Here is a 22,016-nt window from a genome sequence, read left to right as displayed (position 1 = left end):
TTAGATTACATACGGGCGACGTACGTTGAGAACGTGACACATGAAACAAAAACAGCAATGCAAAAATAAACATTATGTATTTAAAAAACTCAAAAAAAATTGTGAGTTATAATAAATGATTAAAAAACAAAGGTATAGATGTTAATAGTCACTGTATGTGTGAGGATGTCCGTGGAAAGTTTCAATCAGATTGGCCCACCTGTTGCAAACATACACACATATGCTGTGATGATTAAAGCCAGATAACAGTTTTAGACATTTGATTTGTCTAACCAAATGTCAAACTTTATTAACAGATGGCAAAACAAATGCTATTAGGATCAAACTTAATCTCTGAGCCGACACGGCATGAACAGGGTTCCCCTCTGATGCTTTTTGTGTCATCGTTACTTCCGCACAAAATTCTTGCCACTCAGTTTATTTTCACCGACCTAGAAGAGAAGTTAATGCTCTTTGAGGAGATCTGTCACAGCCCCTATTCACTTTGACTCTGGGTGGAGATGGGAGGAAGGGGTGAGAGAGTTCTTAGAGGCCTATAAGCTCCCTGATTTAACTACACACAGGGAATAATGAGCTACTACGCTGTTGTCTCAGCCCAACTGCAGACTTAAGTCCTCCCCCAACAAACCCTCATTCAGAAATGCGAGTGTTTTGCATTTACATATACATACAATTTAAAGGAATCCTTTAGGTCCTGGATTAGTCCACTCCCCCCTCGCTTTAAGGTTTCTATTGGTCTTTTCCGCATCAGTGATGCTGCATGATGAGCTTTCTCTGGAACCAACCAAGTTGCAAGAAGTCTTTCACCCCAGAGCTGAAGGTTGCTCAATAACTAAACATAATTCTTTTTTTCTTTTAAGTCGACCTGAAGTTACAGAGAAGGACAGATTACACTTGTGACATCATCAAATTGTGGCTCAACAAGTGCAAGCCTGTTAATGTCAGCGAAAACAACTCCTCCACATCTCCCCCTCCCATGTGAACGTCAGCAGTATTGCGCAGGAAATAATCCCGTTTTTTATGAATCAGTGTGACACTTCAGTCAAATTTCCTTCCTTCCTGTAAACGATTCCTGATATCCCTCGTACCACCGTCATCAGATGTATGGGGTGGACACATCTGTGTGAGTCAGAGCTCCACAGGAGACCAGAAGATGGATTGAAATGTATCAGCGACGAATAAATACACCCAACAGCTTGCCTTCATCCATCCCTCCCTCACTGCAACAGATGTTACAGCTTTCCCCTCGTGCAATGTGGTTCCACTTTTGTTTATTTGCGCTCCGATTCCCGTCCTTGTCTTGAGTGGATGCGGAAACACCACGCGAAACCGCGTGTTAGTTTGCGTCGGCGGAGCTTCTCGCTAAAAGAGATTACCCAAGTTCTGTCATGCACACGATGGGGTTGCGTGACCCACATTGTAAACCTGAAGGACGACCTCTGACCTTTTGAGATGCGATGAAATGGAGGGAAACCTCCCATTTCCCTCCACCAGAGTTGGAGGCTCTTCTGGGGTAGAGGAAGCATTGTTAATGAGCTCTAGAATTGATTTTTAATGAAACCACCACTTTGTTTGACGAGTAAAAGAGCAGAGCCAAAAGAGCATGTGAGAGCAGAAACAGGTGTTGACTGGAGAGCCAGTAAATTAAGAGGATGATTTTATATGTTTTGTGATTTATTTATATTTTTTTAATTTTTCCTTTTAAAAGGCTTAGCAAGGGGTCACATAATGGCTTATTTCTGTCCCACTTCAGCTGCTTTTTCTTCAAAAATTCTCTGTTTCTCTGGATTTTAGAATTATTAGAGACCCTAATATTAAAACACTTTCACATGGTTACGGAAAAATACTTTCAGGCTTCATCTACTTTGATATATAGCTCTTTGTAAACTTCTGACAGAGAAATATACATTTACCGCGTTCCAATGATGATTGTCCACACAGATGTTTTGGTTTTTTTGCTTGCTTTCCCATACACTGCTACATGCTCAGGCAAATGCTTAATTGTGACATAGCATTCGCGCAACTGGTGGTGACATATAAAGGGATTTTCCTTTTTCACAACAAAATGTGTGTGATGGAAAGGCACGCAGTTGCAAAGTAATCAGTCTTAACTTACTCTTTCCTTCTCCTTCCCTTTGCAGTAAATACTGTCATGATTACTATAGCTGATATTTTACAGTTTCCTTTCTCAACTTGTCAAGTTACTGTATCTTTTAAGGTGTTACACGATCACCTCTTTCCTGCCCGTCCCACGCACATATGTGCGTATATGAAAAACACCACACTGACCTTAGTATCCTTCTTTTGCTTGCCAAATAAGCAACATTAGGCCCTTGGTTAGCTGTTCTCCAACACACGCACGCAAGGAGATGCCGCTCTCATAACTCCCACGACATACTACTGTTCTTCCTCTATCCTTCCTCCTATCTATCCTGACCTTTTCCTCTCATTTCCTGGATATGCCATTTGCTGAGTAAGGGGCTGCTGTGTGACCTTTGTTAACATAGAGTGGGTGTGGGTGTTTGGGAATAGGAAGTGAACAAGAAGAGGAACCCCGGCAGTATCAAGGAAATGATGGCTGGCCGTACCTTGAACTTGAAATGTCATTTATCGGGACAGCGAGGAGTTTTGCGGTGTTGCTCCCAGTGGCAATGGCCTCAGGAACTTGGGGTCAGTTAGGATATGAGCAGGAAGGTTTTAGGTGTGTGCTAAAGAAGAGAAGAGGTCAGAGGGCGGTGTGCGCGAAGTACTGGGTGGGACATTTCCGATGTTCTCTTTAAAACAGACATCTGGCATCATCTTACCATAATCATTTTCTCTAACGCGCACACAAGGCATTAACAGCGGTTTCCATACCGCCGGATGAAGATACACCGTCATATCAGTAACAGCACATTGACACTCGCCGCACACACAGACCCGCCTGACGCCGCTCTCCTATCTGCTGTGTCCTCATAAGCAGGGTGTCTCGTGTCCTCTTCTATTTTTACCGTCAGGCGCTGAAAGCCTGTGGAAGCTCCTTGTCAATGGGCATCTCATTCTGCCGCCAACGGCGTGTCACCATTTATTAAGCCGTCATTACTCAGGGCCGCTCCGGCTGCCGGCGTGCCAGGGGGGTGTCGCAAATAGATCCGCAACGATAGGTCAGACTGTTGCTGCACTCCCTAAAGGGCAACCCATAAAGGCGTCACTCCAGGGGTGAGGATCGATGCAGGTAGCTGCGCCGCTATTAGTTTGCCTAATGCAGATAAATGGAAGGAAGGTGGCGGATCGGGGCAGAGGAGAGAGGCCGAGGTCGATGGAGACTGGCTGAGTGAGACGGGAGAGGGTACTTTCACGTGTCTGTCCACACATCTTTTTGTTGTGGGTAAACAGCTAAAAAGGCTGTTTGGACTAAAGGGGTGATGAGATACGAAGCCAGGGACACCACGATGGTGGAAGTGAATGCATAATGGAACAAGGATGCGCATCAAGATTCAGTTACACCCACTAAGACAGAAATAAGGACTGTAAATGTACAAAAAATAAATAACTTTATAATTTAAATCAACAGGTCAGTTCTCTGAGCATCATAAAAGGGGAGGGGTTTTAAGGAAAACTGCTTATCGCCATAGCTTTAATTAATTAAACTGTTAAAGTTGTGGTAATATTGGAGCTTGAAGAAGACCAATAACCCCGAGGTTTAAATATCAGACAGGTCAGAGGATCAAGATTATCATTAAGCCTGATTTTGTAAAACATTTTATGTTATGTTATTAAGATTTGAATTGTTCTTAATAGCCCACCTGACACGGCACACCATCTATCATAGTTCAACAGTTTTCCTCCATCTCCTCTTCTAGAAAACTTAACTAAGCCTCAACTAGGTTTTATTTAAACTCTTATATGCTGCTGCATTTCTTGACCTCTGTAGCTAACCTTTTGATGACAGAGCTATTTGCTTTACAAAAACCTTTTTCACCTGTGGAGCATGCGGTGTCATATTTGAGTTTATATTGCCACAAAGGTACAAGATGTGTTTTGAACTTTTTCTACCCAGTCTGTTTATGTTAAAACACTCCTCAGCGAGGGGTTTTTGGCTCCACCTTCAGAACCACTCGCTTAAAGAATACTTTAGTAAATAGAAGATGTTTGAAACTCCAAAAATGTAATACAAGTTGTAATAAACTGGAAATAACCTTCTTGAAAGAGGCAGATATCACAAACAAAACTTTTTGTTTGGAGGGGGGCAACTGATATCAAAGCTTATGCTAAAATCTTCCAGACAAACAGATACACAGATCAGATATGCTGTATGATACAGCAACAAAAGCCTCAAAACACAAACACACTGGTGGGAGCGCTGGCGTATAGGGGTGCCCTCATACTACAACACACTCACCGGCCCAGTTCTCAGGTTGTTTTCCTTTAGTGTCTTGAGGTGTGTGAGTTGACACATCAGCACTCCTGTTTATCAAAGCTTTTATCACCTCACCACTGCTATGTCACCCCTCAGAGGAAACAGGAGGTGCCCCCTCTTTCTTACACACACCAGCACCTCCAGGGGCCGGCGGGGGTTAAGAGGAGGGGGGTGTTGTTGACCTGCCTCGCTGATGTGAATGACTTTAGCAGAGACAGGATCCCTCTCAGACTATACAGGTTAACTACCAGCATGTGTTCCCTTTAACAATGAGGTTTCATCTGGATAAGTCGAAAACACACTGGAGCGCTACATTCTCCGTGTGCATGGAAACATTTATTTAAAATATTGCAATTCAAAATTCAAAGAAGTATATCAGACAGAAATCACATTTTAGGCCAAGCATGAATATAATATTGTTATTAAGGAATTGAGACTCACATGTCGGTACTTTTTCTAGCACCACCATCTTCATACTGAAAGTTTCAAATTAAAAAAAATGATAAAATAAATAAAAACCTAAAAAAAAAAAGTCAAAAGTTTCACCTTGAATAAAATAATGCAAGACTTTTTATCAGACTTTCTCCTTTTATGTATTTAATTCCACCCATATTATTGGTTAGGTTCTGCTTGTTCTTATTCTGCTTGTCCATTTCAGGGTTGCATAAGTGCTACCGTAGGCTAAGAAGCAGGATACAGCCTGGACAGGTCAAAGGGCTAACATTTACACCTGCGGCCAATTTAGAATCGCCAACCCCATCCATGGCTTTGGACTGTGGAGGAGGCTGGAGTACCCGGAGAAAATCCACACAGCCGTGGGGTGAAGAACATGCAAACTCCACCAAGACAGTCCCCAGTCGACCGGTGGATTTGAACCCAGGACCTCCTTGCTGCGAGGAAACAGTGCTAACCAAAAAAAGAACAGGAAAACGGTGTGTTTTGGGGATTTTTATTGGGCGTATAATCACACATCCTGACGGCACCCTGAAACAGCTGCAATAAAAGATATAAAATGTGTTAGAAGATCGCAAAAAATCATAAACATGTGTATGATGTCTGTCAGCCTAAAAAACAAACAAAATAAATCACACATTACGTAAACAATAATTTAATAAAAGGTGCCTTTTTTCACTGTTTCACTTAAAAATTGAGCCAATGATTAACTTTTTAAATTATTATTATAATTACAATTTCCAGATTTCAACCGAGAACATAAACACGTAGACAATAATGTATTTCATGTCTAAGACCTTTATGTAAAGTATTCTTTTAAAAAAAAATTTTTAATTAATAAGTAAATTAATGTATTCATTTAAAAAAATGTCGGCTCTGTCAGTTGTATTTATTTGGAGTTTTTAAATTAAAGTCAAGCTGTTTTGTGTGCAAGTATTTACTCTCCTTGTTAATCGTTACAACCTGAGATCAAGCTGTGAGTTACTGTACGTGGCCAGAGAGAAAGACTGGGTGAAAAACTGAAAGCGTATGAGTTTTAAAATAAGTCGTTAGAATAGCATTAGAGAGGAACTGATGACGAATGATAAAACAAAAGGAAAAAAACAGGAAATGGGGAGGGATGACTGGAAACTATAAAAACCTAACCATTCACAATAGTTCTATCCACTACACTGGCTTCATCATTTCTTTCAAGTCATAGCGCCCTCCTCTCTCTCTCTCTCCTCTCTCTCCCTGTCGCTCTCTTTCTCGCCGCTCTCCTTCCCCTCCCCTCCCCTCCCCTTCTGTGGATGGTGTAGCTCTCTCTCTCTTTCTCTCTCTCTCTCTCTCTCGCAGTCTGGTGGAGCTGCACACAAGGATTAGAGGGTTGCTGTGAGTGTCTGCTCAAAGAGAAGAAGGCAGAAAGAGATATCTATTTTTTTTTTTTAATCTCTAGGACAGGATAGCCTTACTGTTGTGGATAAGTGTTCTGATTTACCTTTGCACAGCATCTACCTCTCCTCTAAATCGCACCAAGCTGAAGCGCTGCTGCGCCTTCACCTGGGGGAGGACAGATCACCCCGGGGGACTATCTTGCCTGGACCTCCACACGGGGAGCCATGTGAGCAGCACCCCACCACCACTACCGACTTCACACTACAGAAGTCCCCCTCCACAGTCTGCACTCTGAGCTGGGGAGCGCAACCAGGATTTTTCACCCCTCTCCCTGGAATCTCTACTTTCAGGGCTTGAGTGTAGGGACTCTCCAAGCTTGGTGTACCCCAGTGGAAGGCACTCTTCTCAGGGCACTGGTCGGGCTGTGAGTGCCCCCCTGGTCTGGAGGCCAGCCAGCAGCACTCCAGCACCATGGAATACCTTCTTGGGATTGTAGTGCTGCTGTGTGGGGCGGTGCAGCCGGGAAGAGGAGTTAATCCAAAGCACAACGTACCCAGACTAAAGCTGTCATACAAGGGTAAGCCCATTCTCCATTCTCCCCTGGCTCCAGGTTATATAGGCTCACCGTAGTAGCTGGCGCTTTTAGCCAACACTAGCCTGTCCAGTTTATTTTTCTTGCCCATGGGTTCTCTTTTATGCTTTGCTTTTCATCTATTCTTCCTCATGTTGAGTATGGCTTTTTCCTCCTCTATTTCTGTGGATCTATTTCTGCCTCTGTGTCTGTCTCATTCACTCTTTCTCCCTCTTGGTCAGCATACATGATCTGACTCTCTCCTTAACCTACTGTCTTCCTCACTCCCATTAACTCACCCCTTCTTTCTGGCCGGTTCTGTCTGTCACTATCCCACTTACAAATAGTCAAATTGGTTCCATATGCTGCGAACGGCTCTTGCCTGAAGTTAAATGTATATATTGGCCCCTGTACCAATTTTCCCTTGTGCTGTCCCCTTGTGCTAGTACTGTACAGCCCTGTTAAGTGCTCTGCACGGGCAGTAGAGCCTCTGTTTTAATGGCTTCTGTCCCAAAAACTCCTGAAAAAAAGGAGGAGATCTGCTTTGGTTGTGACACAGAGCCCCTCTTTATGGGGCCAGGTAGATTTCTCTACTTCACATTACTGTATCCTGTACGGATCCAACAGTTGGAGTGTGTGTGTGTGTGTGTGTATTAAATCACCTTTTGCACTAGAGCATACATTAATGGTAAAAGAGACATTTATTAGTGTTCTCCTTTTTTTCATCTTCCTTTTTTTGTTTGTTTTACATCGTGCACGTGTAAGTTTTTGACGTATATAGCAAACATGTTATTCTCTCTCCTTGTGTGTTATTTTGAGGGGAGACTGCGGAGCGCCGGTTCTTCCTCTCCTCCTCCCTCTTTCTCTCTCTCTCTTTCTGTGTCTCGTCTCCTCTCTCACACCCTACACTAAATCAGGCTCTTTGTAATAGCAGACTTTTCATCGCAGCTAGAAATAACTGGCAACATTTTTGGCATTTTTTTTTTCTTTTGCTTTTTAATGTCAGTGAGGGAAGGCTATTGTGGTTCTTTGTCCTAAAACATGACCGAAAGTATATGCCTGGGAGTGTGGTCTCTCAATTCTTTATTTTCGTCCCGTTTCCCTCGTAAGACGTGCCCTCTGAAAATTTACGAACAGGCTGATTTGCCGTCGGGTTGCAGCCGAAAACACGAGCGTGCGGTTGAAAAGTACGCGACTGTCACCCAGAGCTTTTGCTCCTCACATGATTTCAGTCCAAGTTGAGGGAAAATCACATTTCGGGCTTGAGGAGGGTGAATATGATGTTTGTCACAAATTCATTCTCTATCTTTAGACAAAACCTTTACTATAACTTATGTTTAGAGGCCTGCCGTATGACATGCACGTTGTAATTTGGGAGTAGTATATTTTCATTTATCACCCTTTCAACTTCCAAATGTGTATGATTGTATGTGTTTTGAATCCAAAATAAAATCTGTGTGAAATAGTATTTAAAATTCTAAAAAAGAAAAATAAAGCCATCATCATACGGGAATTCAAAGGGTGATGACATGCATTTTCCACATGAGCTGAATAAATCTGGAAAGCATCATTCTTGAACTCACCTGCTGCAAGTCATGTATCCCCTGGGCTCCATCTCTTCAGTTCACACGAAGCCAAGCCTCTAGGCATGATGAGACGATGTCATCCCTTCTTTACCCAGCCATCTGTTTAAAGAATGTGAATATAGTTCCCTCCTGCCCCCTTTTTGTGATCCTCTTCACTGTTCAGTCTGACAAGTGAACATGTTTCTGACAACAGCACTAGACAAGAGATATGTCATCAACCATCAAAGTCTGTATTGACTGACTGTGTGAGTGATGGACGAGTGAGAGCAGGTCTGCTCGGGAAGCCTGTCACGCTAGACGTACTTTTATGGATTTCTTTCTTTTTTCTTTGTTGCGCTAAAAGTGCATCAAAGCTTTGTTGTTTATGTATGTGTGCGAATGTTCTTGCCACATCTTGGTGTGAGAACTCAACACCCTCTCTTGTGATTTCCTCCCCTTAGACTGTAAGTGGTGTCTCTGCATGCGAGTATGTGTGTGTGGCGCAAATGTGTCAGGTCTTGCGTGTCCCCATATAATTAGACACCTGGTTGTGTGCATGTGCATGTGCCCGCGCGCATATGCATGAGCTCACAGATAAGTTTCTTTTATTGTGCCGTTGCATCAGTGTTTCTATAATTATGCGTGATTGCATTCTGCTGTTGGCTTGCGCCGTTGTGCATGTCACAGCGCGAGCGGGCGTGGGGTGTAAAGGCATGAGAGCGTATCGTGCGCCGCTCTCTTTGTGTGTCACCGCTCGCCAGCATCTGCGCCTGTGTCTCGGGCCCACAGGTGTTTGATGGCTCTCTTGATGTCTGTCAGGAGACAATTCGCAGTTCACACCCACATTGTGACGGATGGAGGGAGGAAAGGGAGGACGCTGGTAGAAATGGTGGAGGAGATGAGATTCGCGTTTAATGAAGGAAGAGCTGGCAGGCGTACAGTTGATGACGCAAAAGGATGGGAGGCCGGGCTTCGAGTGAGGTGTCGCTCATCCCTTCTCCCCATGCAAATCCAGCTTCGTAATTAAGTCAAATAAACAGCAAGGAGGAAAGCTCCCGGGAAGGACACTCGGGCAAGCACCGAGCAAAAAGTCCAGCACGAGAGCCGAGAGTGAAGGAGAGACTCCCAGGCATAGGACGGCCACAAGAACTAGCAAGGTTTGTTATTTGTGGCAGTCATATAAACACAGAGCATGTGAGCAGGGGCCCATGAAATCATTCTCAAATGAGCACTGATGACACGCCTCCAGGGGCCGATAGTCACACAAGACGGAGCGATTTTCTTCTTCTGGAAAGGACGGGCGGAAGATTGCAGAGTGAGCAGTTTGTGACGGAGAGCGACTGAGAAATGGGAGACAGGTAGATAAAATGACCTCTCATGGGACGGCTGGCAGGGCAAGCACGGAGTAAATGATTTCCCTGTGGGGTCAGTTAGACGTTCAGCAAAAAAGGGATCGTGCTCTGCGGGGACGGGACGCTGATCAAAAGAGTTAATGATTTTCTAGTCTCCTTGAGACTGAAATAGCGCTTACTTACGTCGCCTTGAAGTAGTAACACAAGCAAGGAAGGCGTAAGGTGAAACTCAAGTCCAAGTTCAAATGATCTTGCTTAAATTTGTGGCACGTGTTGATACCATCTCATCACAGTTCTGCTTGCGTGAAGAAGAATTTAACGCTGTGTGTGTAATGTTTTAAAGCAAAAGGCCGACTTGTTACTCAAAGTGAGTCATTACCACCTTGAGTTTTTGAGCAACACATGTGGAAATCATCACTTTAGAGTGAACTGCGACTGCTCCACAGTCCTGTTGCACCACTGCAATACGTCATGCATGCGAATTACAAGGAGAAAACACGGGTACACTCCCATGGATCAATGCATACCTGCACACACATTCCTGAACAATCGATGTACAGCACTCTCCCTTACTGTGCCATCAGGAGGAAGACTGACCCCTAAAGGTCATCTGAGGTGCATGCAGCATGAGGGGCCTTTCTGTGAAACTCCCACCAAGACCCAGTGTGTCGGTCTTATAATGAAATGAAAAGCGAGACTTAAAAACTTTAAAATGTCCCATCAAACAACCTGATAAATACTTTCAGTGTGTTTGATTATGGAGCCTAGGTATGACCTCTCAGCGCCGTCGCAGACGCCCCACGCTGGCTCGATGGGTGGAGCTGATGAGGAGCCGGGGAATCTGGAGTTGGCTCACAACCCTTCAAAATAGACACTTGGTGTGGAACCGCACTCGACGCAGTCAGTCTGGACTCAGCCCCCATAATAAGCCTGTCTGTGCGTCCATGTGTGCTTGTGTGTGGGCGTGCCTGCTCGCCTGTGAAAATATGTGCCTGTTTGTATGTTTGCGGGTGTTTGCATGTGCGTTGGGTTCGTCACTGTGTGTTTTTTCTATTTATTCTTTGATATGTGAATGAGCATCTGGGTGTCTCGCTCTCAGCTTCTCTCTGCTGTATCTGTCCGTTCTTGCGGGCTGGGGCTGACAGAGCGGATGTAGATAATTATAAGGTGTTCGTACAACGCGGCAACTTTGGAGATGCCTGCCTTCGTCTCTCTCTTTCTCTCTTTTTCATCGTCCTTTTCTCCCTAACCCTCCTCCCTCTCCTGCGGCTCAGTCGCTTCAGTTGAGGAACCACAACACCGCAGACCTTAAGTACAATCTTCAAGCAAGCTCTGTGTGTGTGTTTATAATATTTTTTTTTATGTTCGTCTCCTTTTCCCGTCTCTTTGATTGCAGCTCACTTGATACATATCTTTTGGCTATCCTTCTTTTCAACTCTTTTTGGACACACACACACCCACACACACTGAACTGCCCTCATCTTTTCTCCCACACAGCCACATTCCAATAGTATAAACCAATGTTTTGCACTGGTTTGGTTTTCAACTATGCCCCTGTGTTACATCGGAATATATTACTTTTCCTTCCCCTGACTCACAAACCTGACCACAGAGTTTGGTGAGCTCCCACCACCCCGAGTCCACAAGTTTAAAGATGGCAGAATGAATTTGTGCATATGTGTGTATTTATGTGACACTCATTGCCCCACAGATACCCAGCTCCACTTGGGAAACAAAAACAAAAATCCATTCATCAAATCCATGAAAAAAAAGCAAATCTGTTTTCACTGAGCTTTTATACCGCACCAGCTGATCTCATGCTGTGGCATATAAGAATATAATGCAGGAGGAAGACAGTAGAACCCTTTGTGTAATTTGCAACTTCTATGAGCATCCGTTGCATGTGTCTTCTTCCCATCGCTTCCATTTTTAATCAGCTATTTTCTTTTTTAAATTGTCATAATAAAATAATCTGCATGTGCACTCAAATGTCACAATAGAAGGGAGCGTCAGCGCAGTTGGTGTTTGCCGGGAGATGAATATGTGTGCGCACTGCAATTGTGTATGTTCGCTGTGCATTTTTTGTGCCTGCGCGCGCATAAACACAGTACGGGCATGCACGCGGGAAAAATATCCCGTGTCTTTGCATCTGTGTTTGGGATGTAGGCTTAGGTTACAGCATGGTGCAGATTGCTGAACCGTGGGTATGAATGGGTCCCGCCACCTGCTAAGGCTTGTCAGTCAGATGGAGAAAGGGTGCACCGTTCAATCTGAGCAGAGTCGCGTTACAAATGAGGGGGACATCTCTGCAGAAAGACAGACCGAGGGACCGACAACAGACGAATAAAAGGGGAGCGGCTAACAAGAAAATGTTAAGAGAAAGTAGAGTGTGTAATGATTTTTTGCACAGGCTGATATTACTAAGCATTAGTGGCTATTTATAAAAATTATAGACACTGTTAACGATTTTAATCTGACTCTACCAATTTTAGTGTTATACTGTCAAAATCAGAGGTCAACTTGAAATAACAGCGCCTTAAAAATCACTTTAATTTAAGACTCAATTTAATGTGAGGTCATTTTTTCCCCGTTTCCTCAGACTTGCTGTTTTATTCCTGTCATAAATAACAGGAACAGCATAAGACATAATGAGGAGGGGTTGAAAACATATTGCTTCATTATGACAATATTAGTCTTGACAGTTTAAATTGCTGTCATTATCATTTTCCAGTGGAACTGCCTTTAACAAAGTGCACACAGCAATAATTCTTTTTTTTTGTTTTTGACATGAAACCTAATTTGTTTGCACAACACCCCCCCCCCCAAAAAAAAAAAATGCTGCACAGAGCTGAAATGTGCATCCTCGCCCGTGGATTTGTGTCGCATCAGTGTGTTTGCTGTCACGTTCAGATTCCTGGCCCTGCCTCATTAATTTGTAATAAAATGGCAGAGCTGACATTCAGCTACACTGTACAGCTGACAGGCTGCACTAACAGGCAGTGGCTCCAGACATGACCACCATAACCACAGCCTGGTTCCTCTCAAAGTCCATCCATCAAACTGTCAAACTGCCTGGTGATAGCACCAGTGGCTTTGCAAGAGGAGCGATTTTTTTTCTTTTTTTTCTTTGCGTCTACGCGTACGTGTGCTTGGATAGACACGACCATTTCTGCCAGTTTGTTCATACTCCGAGAAGTTTGGATGGCTGACTGCTTACGTACAAAAGTCAGTGTTTAGATTCCCTTGTGTGTCTGTGTTTTCCTTAAAAGTAATAAGAACCAGGGCAGGCCTCATTATACCGTGAACATTTAGTGGTGTGTGAGTGCGGTAGGCACGGCCAGGCCTCGAGCCGTCTGTGGTCGTAGCCCTGGTCTGTGGTCCAGCCGTCCAATGACAGGAGGAGACACACGCTAATGAAACGGTTCCATATTTGACCGCTTTTGTTGTACGCAAGCTTTTTACGGGTTTCTGCCTCTGTTTTGTCATTATCCTTGATTTGAAGGAGGTTTCTGTCTGTTGCTCTTTCTCTCAGTCTCTCTGTTTTTTCCTCCCGTCAGATTTTCTAGTATACCGTCCTCTTGTATGCTGTATTCCTCCTCGCTCTGTCTTTTTCTCTCTCCCTCTCTCTCTCGAGGGAAAACAGGCATGGCATACGGTGACAAGGAAGTCTAGCATTTGGGTTGAAAAAGATGAATGAGCTGTGTGGTGAAATTCAACACATACTTAAACTATTCATATAGATTCGGTGCGGTTTGGGTTGTGGTCACGTTTTCCTTATTAGGGCCTCTGATGCATATTCTGTTTTCACATGCACTGAGTCATATTCACAGGACAGAATATGGTATTAAAATGTCCCATAAGATACGGTACTTGACTATGAGTTATGGCTGTGAGTCACTTTTGGTTAAAAAAATAGAAAATTATTATTGAAACTGTGTAGAAATCAAAGGAAACTTGCTCATTCTTCCTGCAAAGCACCATCACTGTGGCTTCAAAAGCAAATTTGTGACATATTTAGAGTGGCTGTAGTAAATAGTCCATCAACACGGGCTTCATTCACACACAACCACACATACACACACACACGTGCTCCGTTCTTCTAGAGTAAAACACTCATGGGAGTTCCTCTTAATTGTAGAGTTCGGGGCACCGTGTGTAAGGAAGCACATTTCCTGTCAGAGCTGTCACTCAGCTGCACCTGAATGAGAAATCCAACAGTCCAGGTTGTGTTATACAGACAGTCGCCATGGAAACCAACCCACACCTGCTACTGTGCTTAGAAAGAGAGCGAAAAGGGAGGGAGGAACACCGAGAGGGGAGGTGAACTTTTAAGGCATGTGTGGATATCCTTGAGCTTAGGATAATGTTTGAGCACTTTGTTAAGCAAAGCTCTCTGCAAATTTCCATGCGGCGGCTGTCTCCTCTTTTTCTGCCTCACACCTGCGTTTTGTGGCCGAGGCCATCACGAGAGAGGCAAAATGTACACTGCACCACACACAGAGAGAAAGGAAAGCATTCAAGAGCTGAGATGCCAAACCAAACCGCTGGAGATATTATAGTACTGTTCGCCTTTGCTTCTGCAAAGCTAAGCTTGATAAACACGTGCCATTTTTTCCCCCCGCGTGCATGTGAATGGAGTAGGTCTTTCGTAATACTTAGATTTACACACTCGTTGAATCCACAGAAACGGCACCTATGAGGTCTAAATCACACACCGTGCAAGAAAAAAGAGGATATAAACAAGACGTGGTCGAATAAAACGAGCATTCACTTGGACGTATGAACAAGGGGGGAAAAAAGACTTTAAAAAAGAGCGACATTGTTTTAGTGGAATATTATCCATCTGTTGATTCCCAGTCAAGTGTTTTCCTCTGTCGGGCTTTTATGTTTCGTGTCACTCGCACAGCACACACATCCTCACATACACGCATTCAGATAAACATAATTTAATGCCTCGTCGCCTTTCTTTCATGTGGTTTCATTATTCTGCTATTGCGTGGCATGTAGGCGTCTAAAACGCCTGGCTGTTTGGAGAATGGGGGAGTGAAGAGTACTCCATAGACAATTGCACTTGAATTTTGAATGTAGCTTTTTTTCCCCTCTAGCTTTTTAAGACAAGAGCCAGGTTATTTTCCATAATGGAGTATGACGGTGAGCAAATGGTAATTTATTTGAATGAATTGCTTGTATTTGCCTGTTTCAAGCTGCGTCCTTGAATATTTGTTTGCAGTTATTGAATATGAAAACAAAGACGTATAACGGCTGTCGAGTAGCCTACACGTGTCATAATGTAGATCAGCATATATGGCCATTCACTCTTGTGTTAATGTCAAAGGGAAAAGAATACACTGATGGCACGGAATTTCCGGTGTGGTTGCATATTTGCATCTGCGTGTGTAGGTGTGCCTTTGGCATATTTGTCTGAAGCCGTCCGCATCGGCCGTTGTGCCTTTTGCAAAAGGAAACTGTGCGAGAGAAAGACAGCAGACAGAGGATGTGTGTAACAAGAGACAGTGAGGAACAGACACAGAGTTGTGTGTGTGCATGTGTGAAATGTATAAGCATGCACCAGTATGTGTTCAAACGTCTCCGTGTTCAATGGCTAGTGTAAGCAGACGAGGGGGCATGTGGCTTTGTATGAACACATACGTGAGCAAGAGTGTGTTTCTGTGTGTGTGTCTGTGTGTGTGTGTTGGGGGTCCGGGCAAGGGAAGAGCGCTGGAGGTGGAAGCTGCTGAGTGCGCTCACTGTTCCACGAGTTCGTGCTGCATAAGCACAAATTCTGATTGGATTACAACTTGGACTATGTGCATGTGTGTGTATATATATATGTATATACATGTGTGTGAGTGTGTGTGTGTTTGTGTTCAGAGAGAACTAATGTGGTGTATACATTTAGGTCAATATCTGCATGTAAGTTCAAGGGTGTGGCAGGCATTTTAAAAACTAGAGCGCCGTGAATTCATGTCAGACCTGCTTTTCTTTTGTGTGTTTTTCTGTGTGTGTGTGTGTGTGTGTGTGTGTGTGTGTGTGTGTGTGTGTGTGTGTGTGTGTGTGTGTTCGTTCTATATGCTTGTTCCCTTTTCCAAACGAGTGTGTCTGTGTTTAGGTTGGAGGTCCTTAGGTGCTTACGCCCCAGTTCCTCCGATTTTCCAAACCGCAGTAGATCCCGGCCCCAGATAAAGGCTCTCTGTGTGTTTTTGTGCGCACAGGCCACCTTGTCTTTGTCAGAGATTACCACGTGTTGAAATATGTGTGCGGTGATTTTTTTTTTTTGATTTTTTTGGCCCATTTGGAGGAAACTTTTCATGAAGGATCTCAGATACTGACAACTGGACCGCAATTCGAACTCAACTCATATTCACACGATGATGAAACTGAAATGTGTCCTGTGGTTTGTTATTTTGCTGTTTTTGAAATCGTCCAGTCTTCCTCTCTTCCTTTGTTTTTCATCTTCTATTTTTTTTTTTTCCATTTCATTCTCATTTTTTATGCCCAGCTTGGCTTTCTGCCACGTCCATCACTTTTTCCGTTACGCCATAGCGAAAACACGAGAAGACCTCTTCTGGCGTCCTGTCGGCTGGAAACAGCATTTCCTGACTTCCCTTCTCAAACTCATTTCCTGACCCTGCTATGTCATGTCTTATTGGTAAACTGAAAAAAGTGGGTCCCGACTGGTTAGCATATGATAACAAAATGTTTATGAAAATTGCTCTTAAGTTAAACCATGACTTCCTTGAGCACTGTGGATTTATTTTCCCGTGGCAGCCGAGTGTGTGCAAATGTGAATGCCAGCATGTCAGTGTGCAGGGAATGGCCCGCGTAGGAAAAGATACCTACACGCACTGAAACCCCCACACATGCGCTCAACCCATGTGTGGTACAGTACAAAATTTCACACAAATTCACTCCCACTCCCCTCCAGGTTCCTTAACCTCAAAGGTAGCCTCAAACAGAAATCCAACTGACACAGATGAGCTGCCAGCGTCTTTATTAGGTGATGACCGCTCCTTCTCACAGCCCTCATCCACCCGGCTAGCCCTCGATCCACAGAGCTGGTTGACACACCACTTCCTCCGTATCCCCTTTCCATCAATCCACTTTTTATGTGGACACAGATGTCTAAGATCTTACACATTGTGAGCGGGCACAGATGGCTCCTATAGCAGCCCGTCAATCAGAGCTTTGTCGGGAGAGCACGGAGATCACAATCCACTGGACTGTATACTCTTGTGCGTGTTTCCAGATAGATGGATAGATAGATAGTTATTGGAGCAGTATACAGTGAAAAGCGAAAATGATGGTTGACATATTGGATATTCATTTTTGTTGCCATGTAATGATGTTACAGAGTTTTATTCACAATGATAATTAAATATAATTTAATGGGTTTGGTCAACGTATTCTCTCCACAACAGAAATATGTAATAAATAAAAACATCACATGAATGGCCGTACTAAAGTGTTTTTATACACAGTAAAGGATTTTCTTTCATATTTAATTAGGACTGCAAACAACAATCTTTTGATACATATTTTCTTTCTTATTCTTGTGATAATTATTATATTATTATAATTTAGTTCACGTACTAAGCAGTTAATCTAATATCCATGTCAGGTCATGTCATGCTGTAGATTTTTTTTTTTTTTTTTTTATGAAATTCCCTTTTGACTTTGCATAATTGAAAAAATTGGTTTTCTTGGTTGTTTCGGGCAAGTAGGTTCACGAGCATAAACGATTAGATAATCCGGGGTGGGAGTGCTGTTCTTTGTTAATATAATACTGTTGCTCTTGTGATAGCTGACCCTGCAGAGTCTTTGCTGATTAAACTTTAACTGACTGGCTAGACTTCAGCCAATATGCCAGGTCTTTGGTTTTCATTCAGGTTGACCACATATTATAAGTTTATGCATGATAGCTTCGCACACATGTGCTGTAGTATACGTGCAGCCGCAAACTCGTTTATGTAACATAGTAACCCGTTTAAAGATACATGGACACCTCCGCACATACTTGCTTACACAAAGTGTCTCCCCTGGCCTTTACTCCATATGAATTATTCAGCCAATCACACGGCTGAGCAGTCTGAACCGCGTCCCTGATTGGGACATGCTGTGTTCACTTAAAATGTCTCACGCTATACTTGACTGACAAGTGTCCGTGCCAGTGTTTGTGTGGAAACACAATTAAGGAAACATGAAATCTCCTTAATATCCTATAACATTATCATAGATAGGGAAGAACTCTTTGTTTGTTCTTTTTTTTCCTGCCATTGAAACTTGGCTTTGATTAAAAAGCATTCACTGGTACCGATATGAATAATTGTGATTTCATGCAATATTTAATCCAAAAGATACTGTGTGTTGCAAATGCATTTTTTACACTAGTCTTTTGTGGTTACTCCAAACTTGGTGGAAGTGCGTTGGATAAATATAGACTTGTTTTTGTCATTTAAAAAAGCTTTTCTTCTGTCGTATAGCCTTTTATTCACCCTTTCTGTGCATCTAAGAATCACCGTGTTTTTCTTTTTTCCTTCCAGAGATGTTAGAGTCTAGTAACCTCATCACCTTCAATGGCTTGGCAAACAGCTCGAGCTACGACAGTTTCCTATTGGACGAGGAGCGAGGGAGACTGCTGGTTGGAGCTGAGGACCACATTTTCTCATTTGATCTCGTTAATATCAACAGGGACAACAAACAGGTAAAACTCTCGTTTCAGGTTTGTCTAAAAGTCGTCTCTCTCTTTCCATCTTTCCCTGCCTGCTGCTCCCTCTGGAGTCCATTACTCCATCACTTTCTCCCCTCCCCTCATCCCTCCCACTGTCTGTCTCGGTCCAGACGAGGCTGTCCATAATTCCATTACTCCACCTGGACTAGGTTAACAGTCTCTTTTATCTGATTCGGGCTTCTATCACAGACACACAAGACTGACACAGACTTGCCTGCAGGCTGCAGAGAGCTGAAAAAGGGAATGAAAGTGCTGAAAAATACATAGTCAATGCGGAAAGGGGAAAGTGCGTCTTTTAAATCTTTTGCCCTTGGCTCGGATGTATATTTTTTCCCCCCGCCTTTCCTTTTCGTTCTTTTGTTCTAATCTTCGCATCATTACGAGATAAAGGCCAAAAAAGCAGTGATTAAGCAAATCTAATGTAACTATCCTAAAAAATGTGCAATGCAGAATCCCATGAGGGGAACAGTCAGCTGATCTAGAGAGGAGATAAATCTAGGAATAGAGTGAGCAGTGCGTGTGTCTATTGTAAGCACATAACAGTGTGGATATGTGTACGTGCATACATTTGGACATGGAGATATGCATACATTTCCATTGTCTGCAGACATCTGTGTGGCCAGGAGCAAAAAGTTCAGCTCTGTCGCACCCATTTTTGCGGTATAATTAAGTATAATCTTTCCCGTACTTATTACAGCTCACACATGCATGCTCATACACTTCATATGCCCCATGTGTGTTTAATTCATGTGACACCAGAGGCCACAGATGGATGACAATGAGACCTATCTCTTCCAAAGCAAAGTAGCAAAACCCTGGTTTCTTTTCATATTTGAAGTGAAAAGTACAACCTTATGGCGAGGATTTCAAGCGTAGACACGCTGTAATTTAAACCAGAACCCCTGTTTAGACTGTATAAAATGCCTGTATTGACACAGCAAATGTCAGAGAGGGCAATAAAACGTATATTAGTCAATTTCAATAAAACATCAGATTTTTTTATTTTTTTCATTTTCATGTCTGTCAATGAAACTCTTCTTTACTTCCCTTTGCAGTCAATCTTGCGCTGTTCTACAATCCTTATATTTATTATATGTGCACATATGTTTCTGATGGAATTGCCAAAGATATGGAGCGAAATAAAGAACTGGGTAATCCAGGAAATATCTTTCTTAATCATGTCCTGGAATTACACGAGGCTTGCTTCTTTCCTCTGATTCACTCTATCGACTCACTGCCTTCCAGTTTAGTGTTTCATGAAATGACTTTTAAATGTTCCTCTCAACCTCCAGCATGATATGACTTTGCTTTTCTTCTTCTTTTTTTTTTTGTTCATTTGCACAGATTGCGTGGCCCGCCACCCCCTCTAAGAGGGATGAATGCAAGTGGGCAGGGAAAGACCTAGGGGTAAGTCCACATTTAGAACAGCGTCATGATTAGAGCTGTTCCGTGTAATGTTTGCTTTTTGTCACGGAAATGACATGTCTGCTCTGTCTTCAAATTTCCCTTTTTTGTTTTTTTTAACATCCTAATAACAATATAAGACAGAAATAATTTCAGGGACCAGCAGCCGTTAAAGAAACACTAGCACGAAGAGGTATTAAATTAGCTCAGATAAAAGTCGTGGTGCAGCACTCGTGTTCCATTTCACCTCTGGCACGCTGTACTCTCTATAGGCTGTCCCACAATGACACCTACATCTAAACACACTGTACAGCAGATGTTCAGTCACACGATAGTGTACACAGCGTGTCGGGGGCACAAGGACAATGAGCTTATTTGCTTCTGCGATGTACAGTTTAATTTTGGGAGCATGTTTATCTATGTGCCTCAGAGTGCGCGTTTGTGTGCATATTTATGTGGGAGTGTATTGTTTGAGTTCTCGTTATCTGACGCGATGTGTTAGCTCACATGTCGCAAGTTTGCTGAACGCACTCTATGCTGCTGACTTTGTAAGCACAATGGTGTTAGTGTGCTTTATTTGTATGTGTGTGTGTGTTTCTGTTTGGAAAGGCCCTGGCTGCATTGTATCTGATCCTAATTTCATAGCTGGATGAGTCTCGAGTGCGGTGCTGCTGGGTTTTTTAGGATTATCAGGAATTGCGCAGTCTTTTTAAATCATAGTGGTTCCGCTGGGATCTAACTCACTAGCGACTTTTTGGGTTTCGCACAACCACGTAGGCAATACTTCACCTTCACTCCCTCGTGCAGTGGAAAGAGTGTGCTCTGGCAGCACAACATCACACAAAATGCAATGATGAGGTATTTGCCTGCTGTGAAAATGTTTACCCTTGAAAATGAGGCGGTGAGAGCAGAGACAGAGTACAGCACGGAGAGGCCTTGATTAGGACATTACTAAAGCATTCAGAGCTCCCATAGTGATGCATTTCCCCAAACCACAGTTTACAGCGGCAGAACAAATGTAACAGCTGCCCCCTAAAAAATGCCTGATGGCTGTATCACTATCCGTGGTAGAATGGCTGTGTAACATGGTCCAAGTTGTTGCATTTGATTCACCGAACAAAGCGTTCAGAATGTGGATTTACGATTTCGTAGAAGTGCCTGATGTCATTTCGGATTTGCTGTCCAGCTATTGTAGACATTAATGGGAAAATAATACTCTCGAGTTATCCCACATTTCCAGTGCATTTTCTTTATTGAACTAGAGAACTCAGCATTATCTCAAAATTCATTCAAGTCATTTAAATGTTTACAAATCTGTCCACCTATTTTCCCCATGGGAGGTCAGCATTAACAACCAATCCAACGAGAGCCATTAATATCATCCGGTAATGACTCATTTATCCTCTGCGGGTGTTGCGGTTTTCACATAATGACATGGTTTGTGATCAGGGAAGTCATTTTTCTCCACAGAATAAGAAAGAGCCGCAATTTTGAGTGACCATAACGACCGTCTCTCAGTGTTTAGGTGTGACCTACCTACCACATAGCTAATGATTCTAGCTGAGACAGCCGTGTAAAATCCCAAACAGAGCTGACCCTGGAGGGGATTATAGAAGCTGATGAAATGTATATAACGAGGGCCGTGAGAATGATGTGGGGGGACATGCGCGCTCGCTGTTCAGCAGTACACAGAGGGAAAAACCATTAGACCCACAGACACACAAAAACTTGCAGGGTTAAGGTCAGTCACAGGGCTTCAAGTTAAGTTAATGATAACACACATAGTTAAAAGGTGTTTAAATACATGGAAAACCCCAGTCTGTTAGCATGTCACAGATTTTATATTAAGAGAACAGTTAGACTTAAAGGAGATAGAGTTATTTGCTTTCTTCCAAAAGTTAGACAAGAATATTGATATTACAGTCTGTAAGATAAATTTTAAGATGCTGTAACAGCAAACAGACAGGAAACAGGAAATTAACCAGTCTGCCCATTTCAACAGGTAACAAAATCTGCCTGCCAACACCTCTAACACTCACTGATTAACATCGATCTAGTTTGTTCAATCAATGAAATATAAGTGGAAAGGACTTAATGGAGTCTCCACCACAGACGGATAGATGCACAGTACTGCGCAAAAGTGTTGGTACACCCCTTGTTTTTTTTTATT

The 22,016-nt window shown here is 43.1% G+C and overlaps 1 protein-coding gene across 1 annotated transcript in view; it reads left to right on the top strand.

The window, feature by feature from the left end:
- Positions 1 to 6,193: 6,193 nt before the first annotated feature.
- The window catches only part of sema3aa (sema domain, immunoglobulin domain (Ig), short basic domain, secreted, (semaphorin) 3Aa), a 37,627-nt gene continuing 21,804 nt past the window's right edge, over positions 6,194 to 22,016 (top strand). Inside the window, exons 1-3 of the mRNA XM_085376823.1 lie at positions 6,194 to 6,803; positions 18,255 to 18,415; positions 19,787 to 19,849. Of these exons, the coding sequence (XP_085232949.1) occupies positions 6,698 to 6,803; positions 18,255 to 18,415; positions 19,787 to 19,849 (330 nt within the window). The 5' untranslated portion in view covers positions 6,194 to 6,697. The remainder of the gene's footprint in view (positions 6,804 to 18,254; positions 18,416 to 19,786; positions 19,850 to 22,016) is intronic.

The sequence above is a fragment of the Diplotaxodon limnothrissa genome, linkage group LG17, assembly GCF_057381915.1.
Source record: "Diplotaxodon limnothrissa isolate DT_005_m linkage group LG17, D_limnothrissa_male_GT1.1, whole genome shotgun sequence".
NCBI lineage: Eukaryota > Metazoa > Chordata > Actinopteri > Cichliformes > Cichlidae > Diplotaxodon > Diplotaxodon limnothrissa.
Note: the sequence above shows the minus strand (reverse complement) of the source record. Positions and strands in the feature narration are given on the sequence as shown.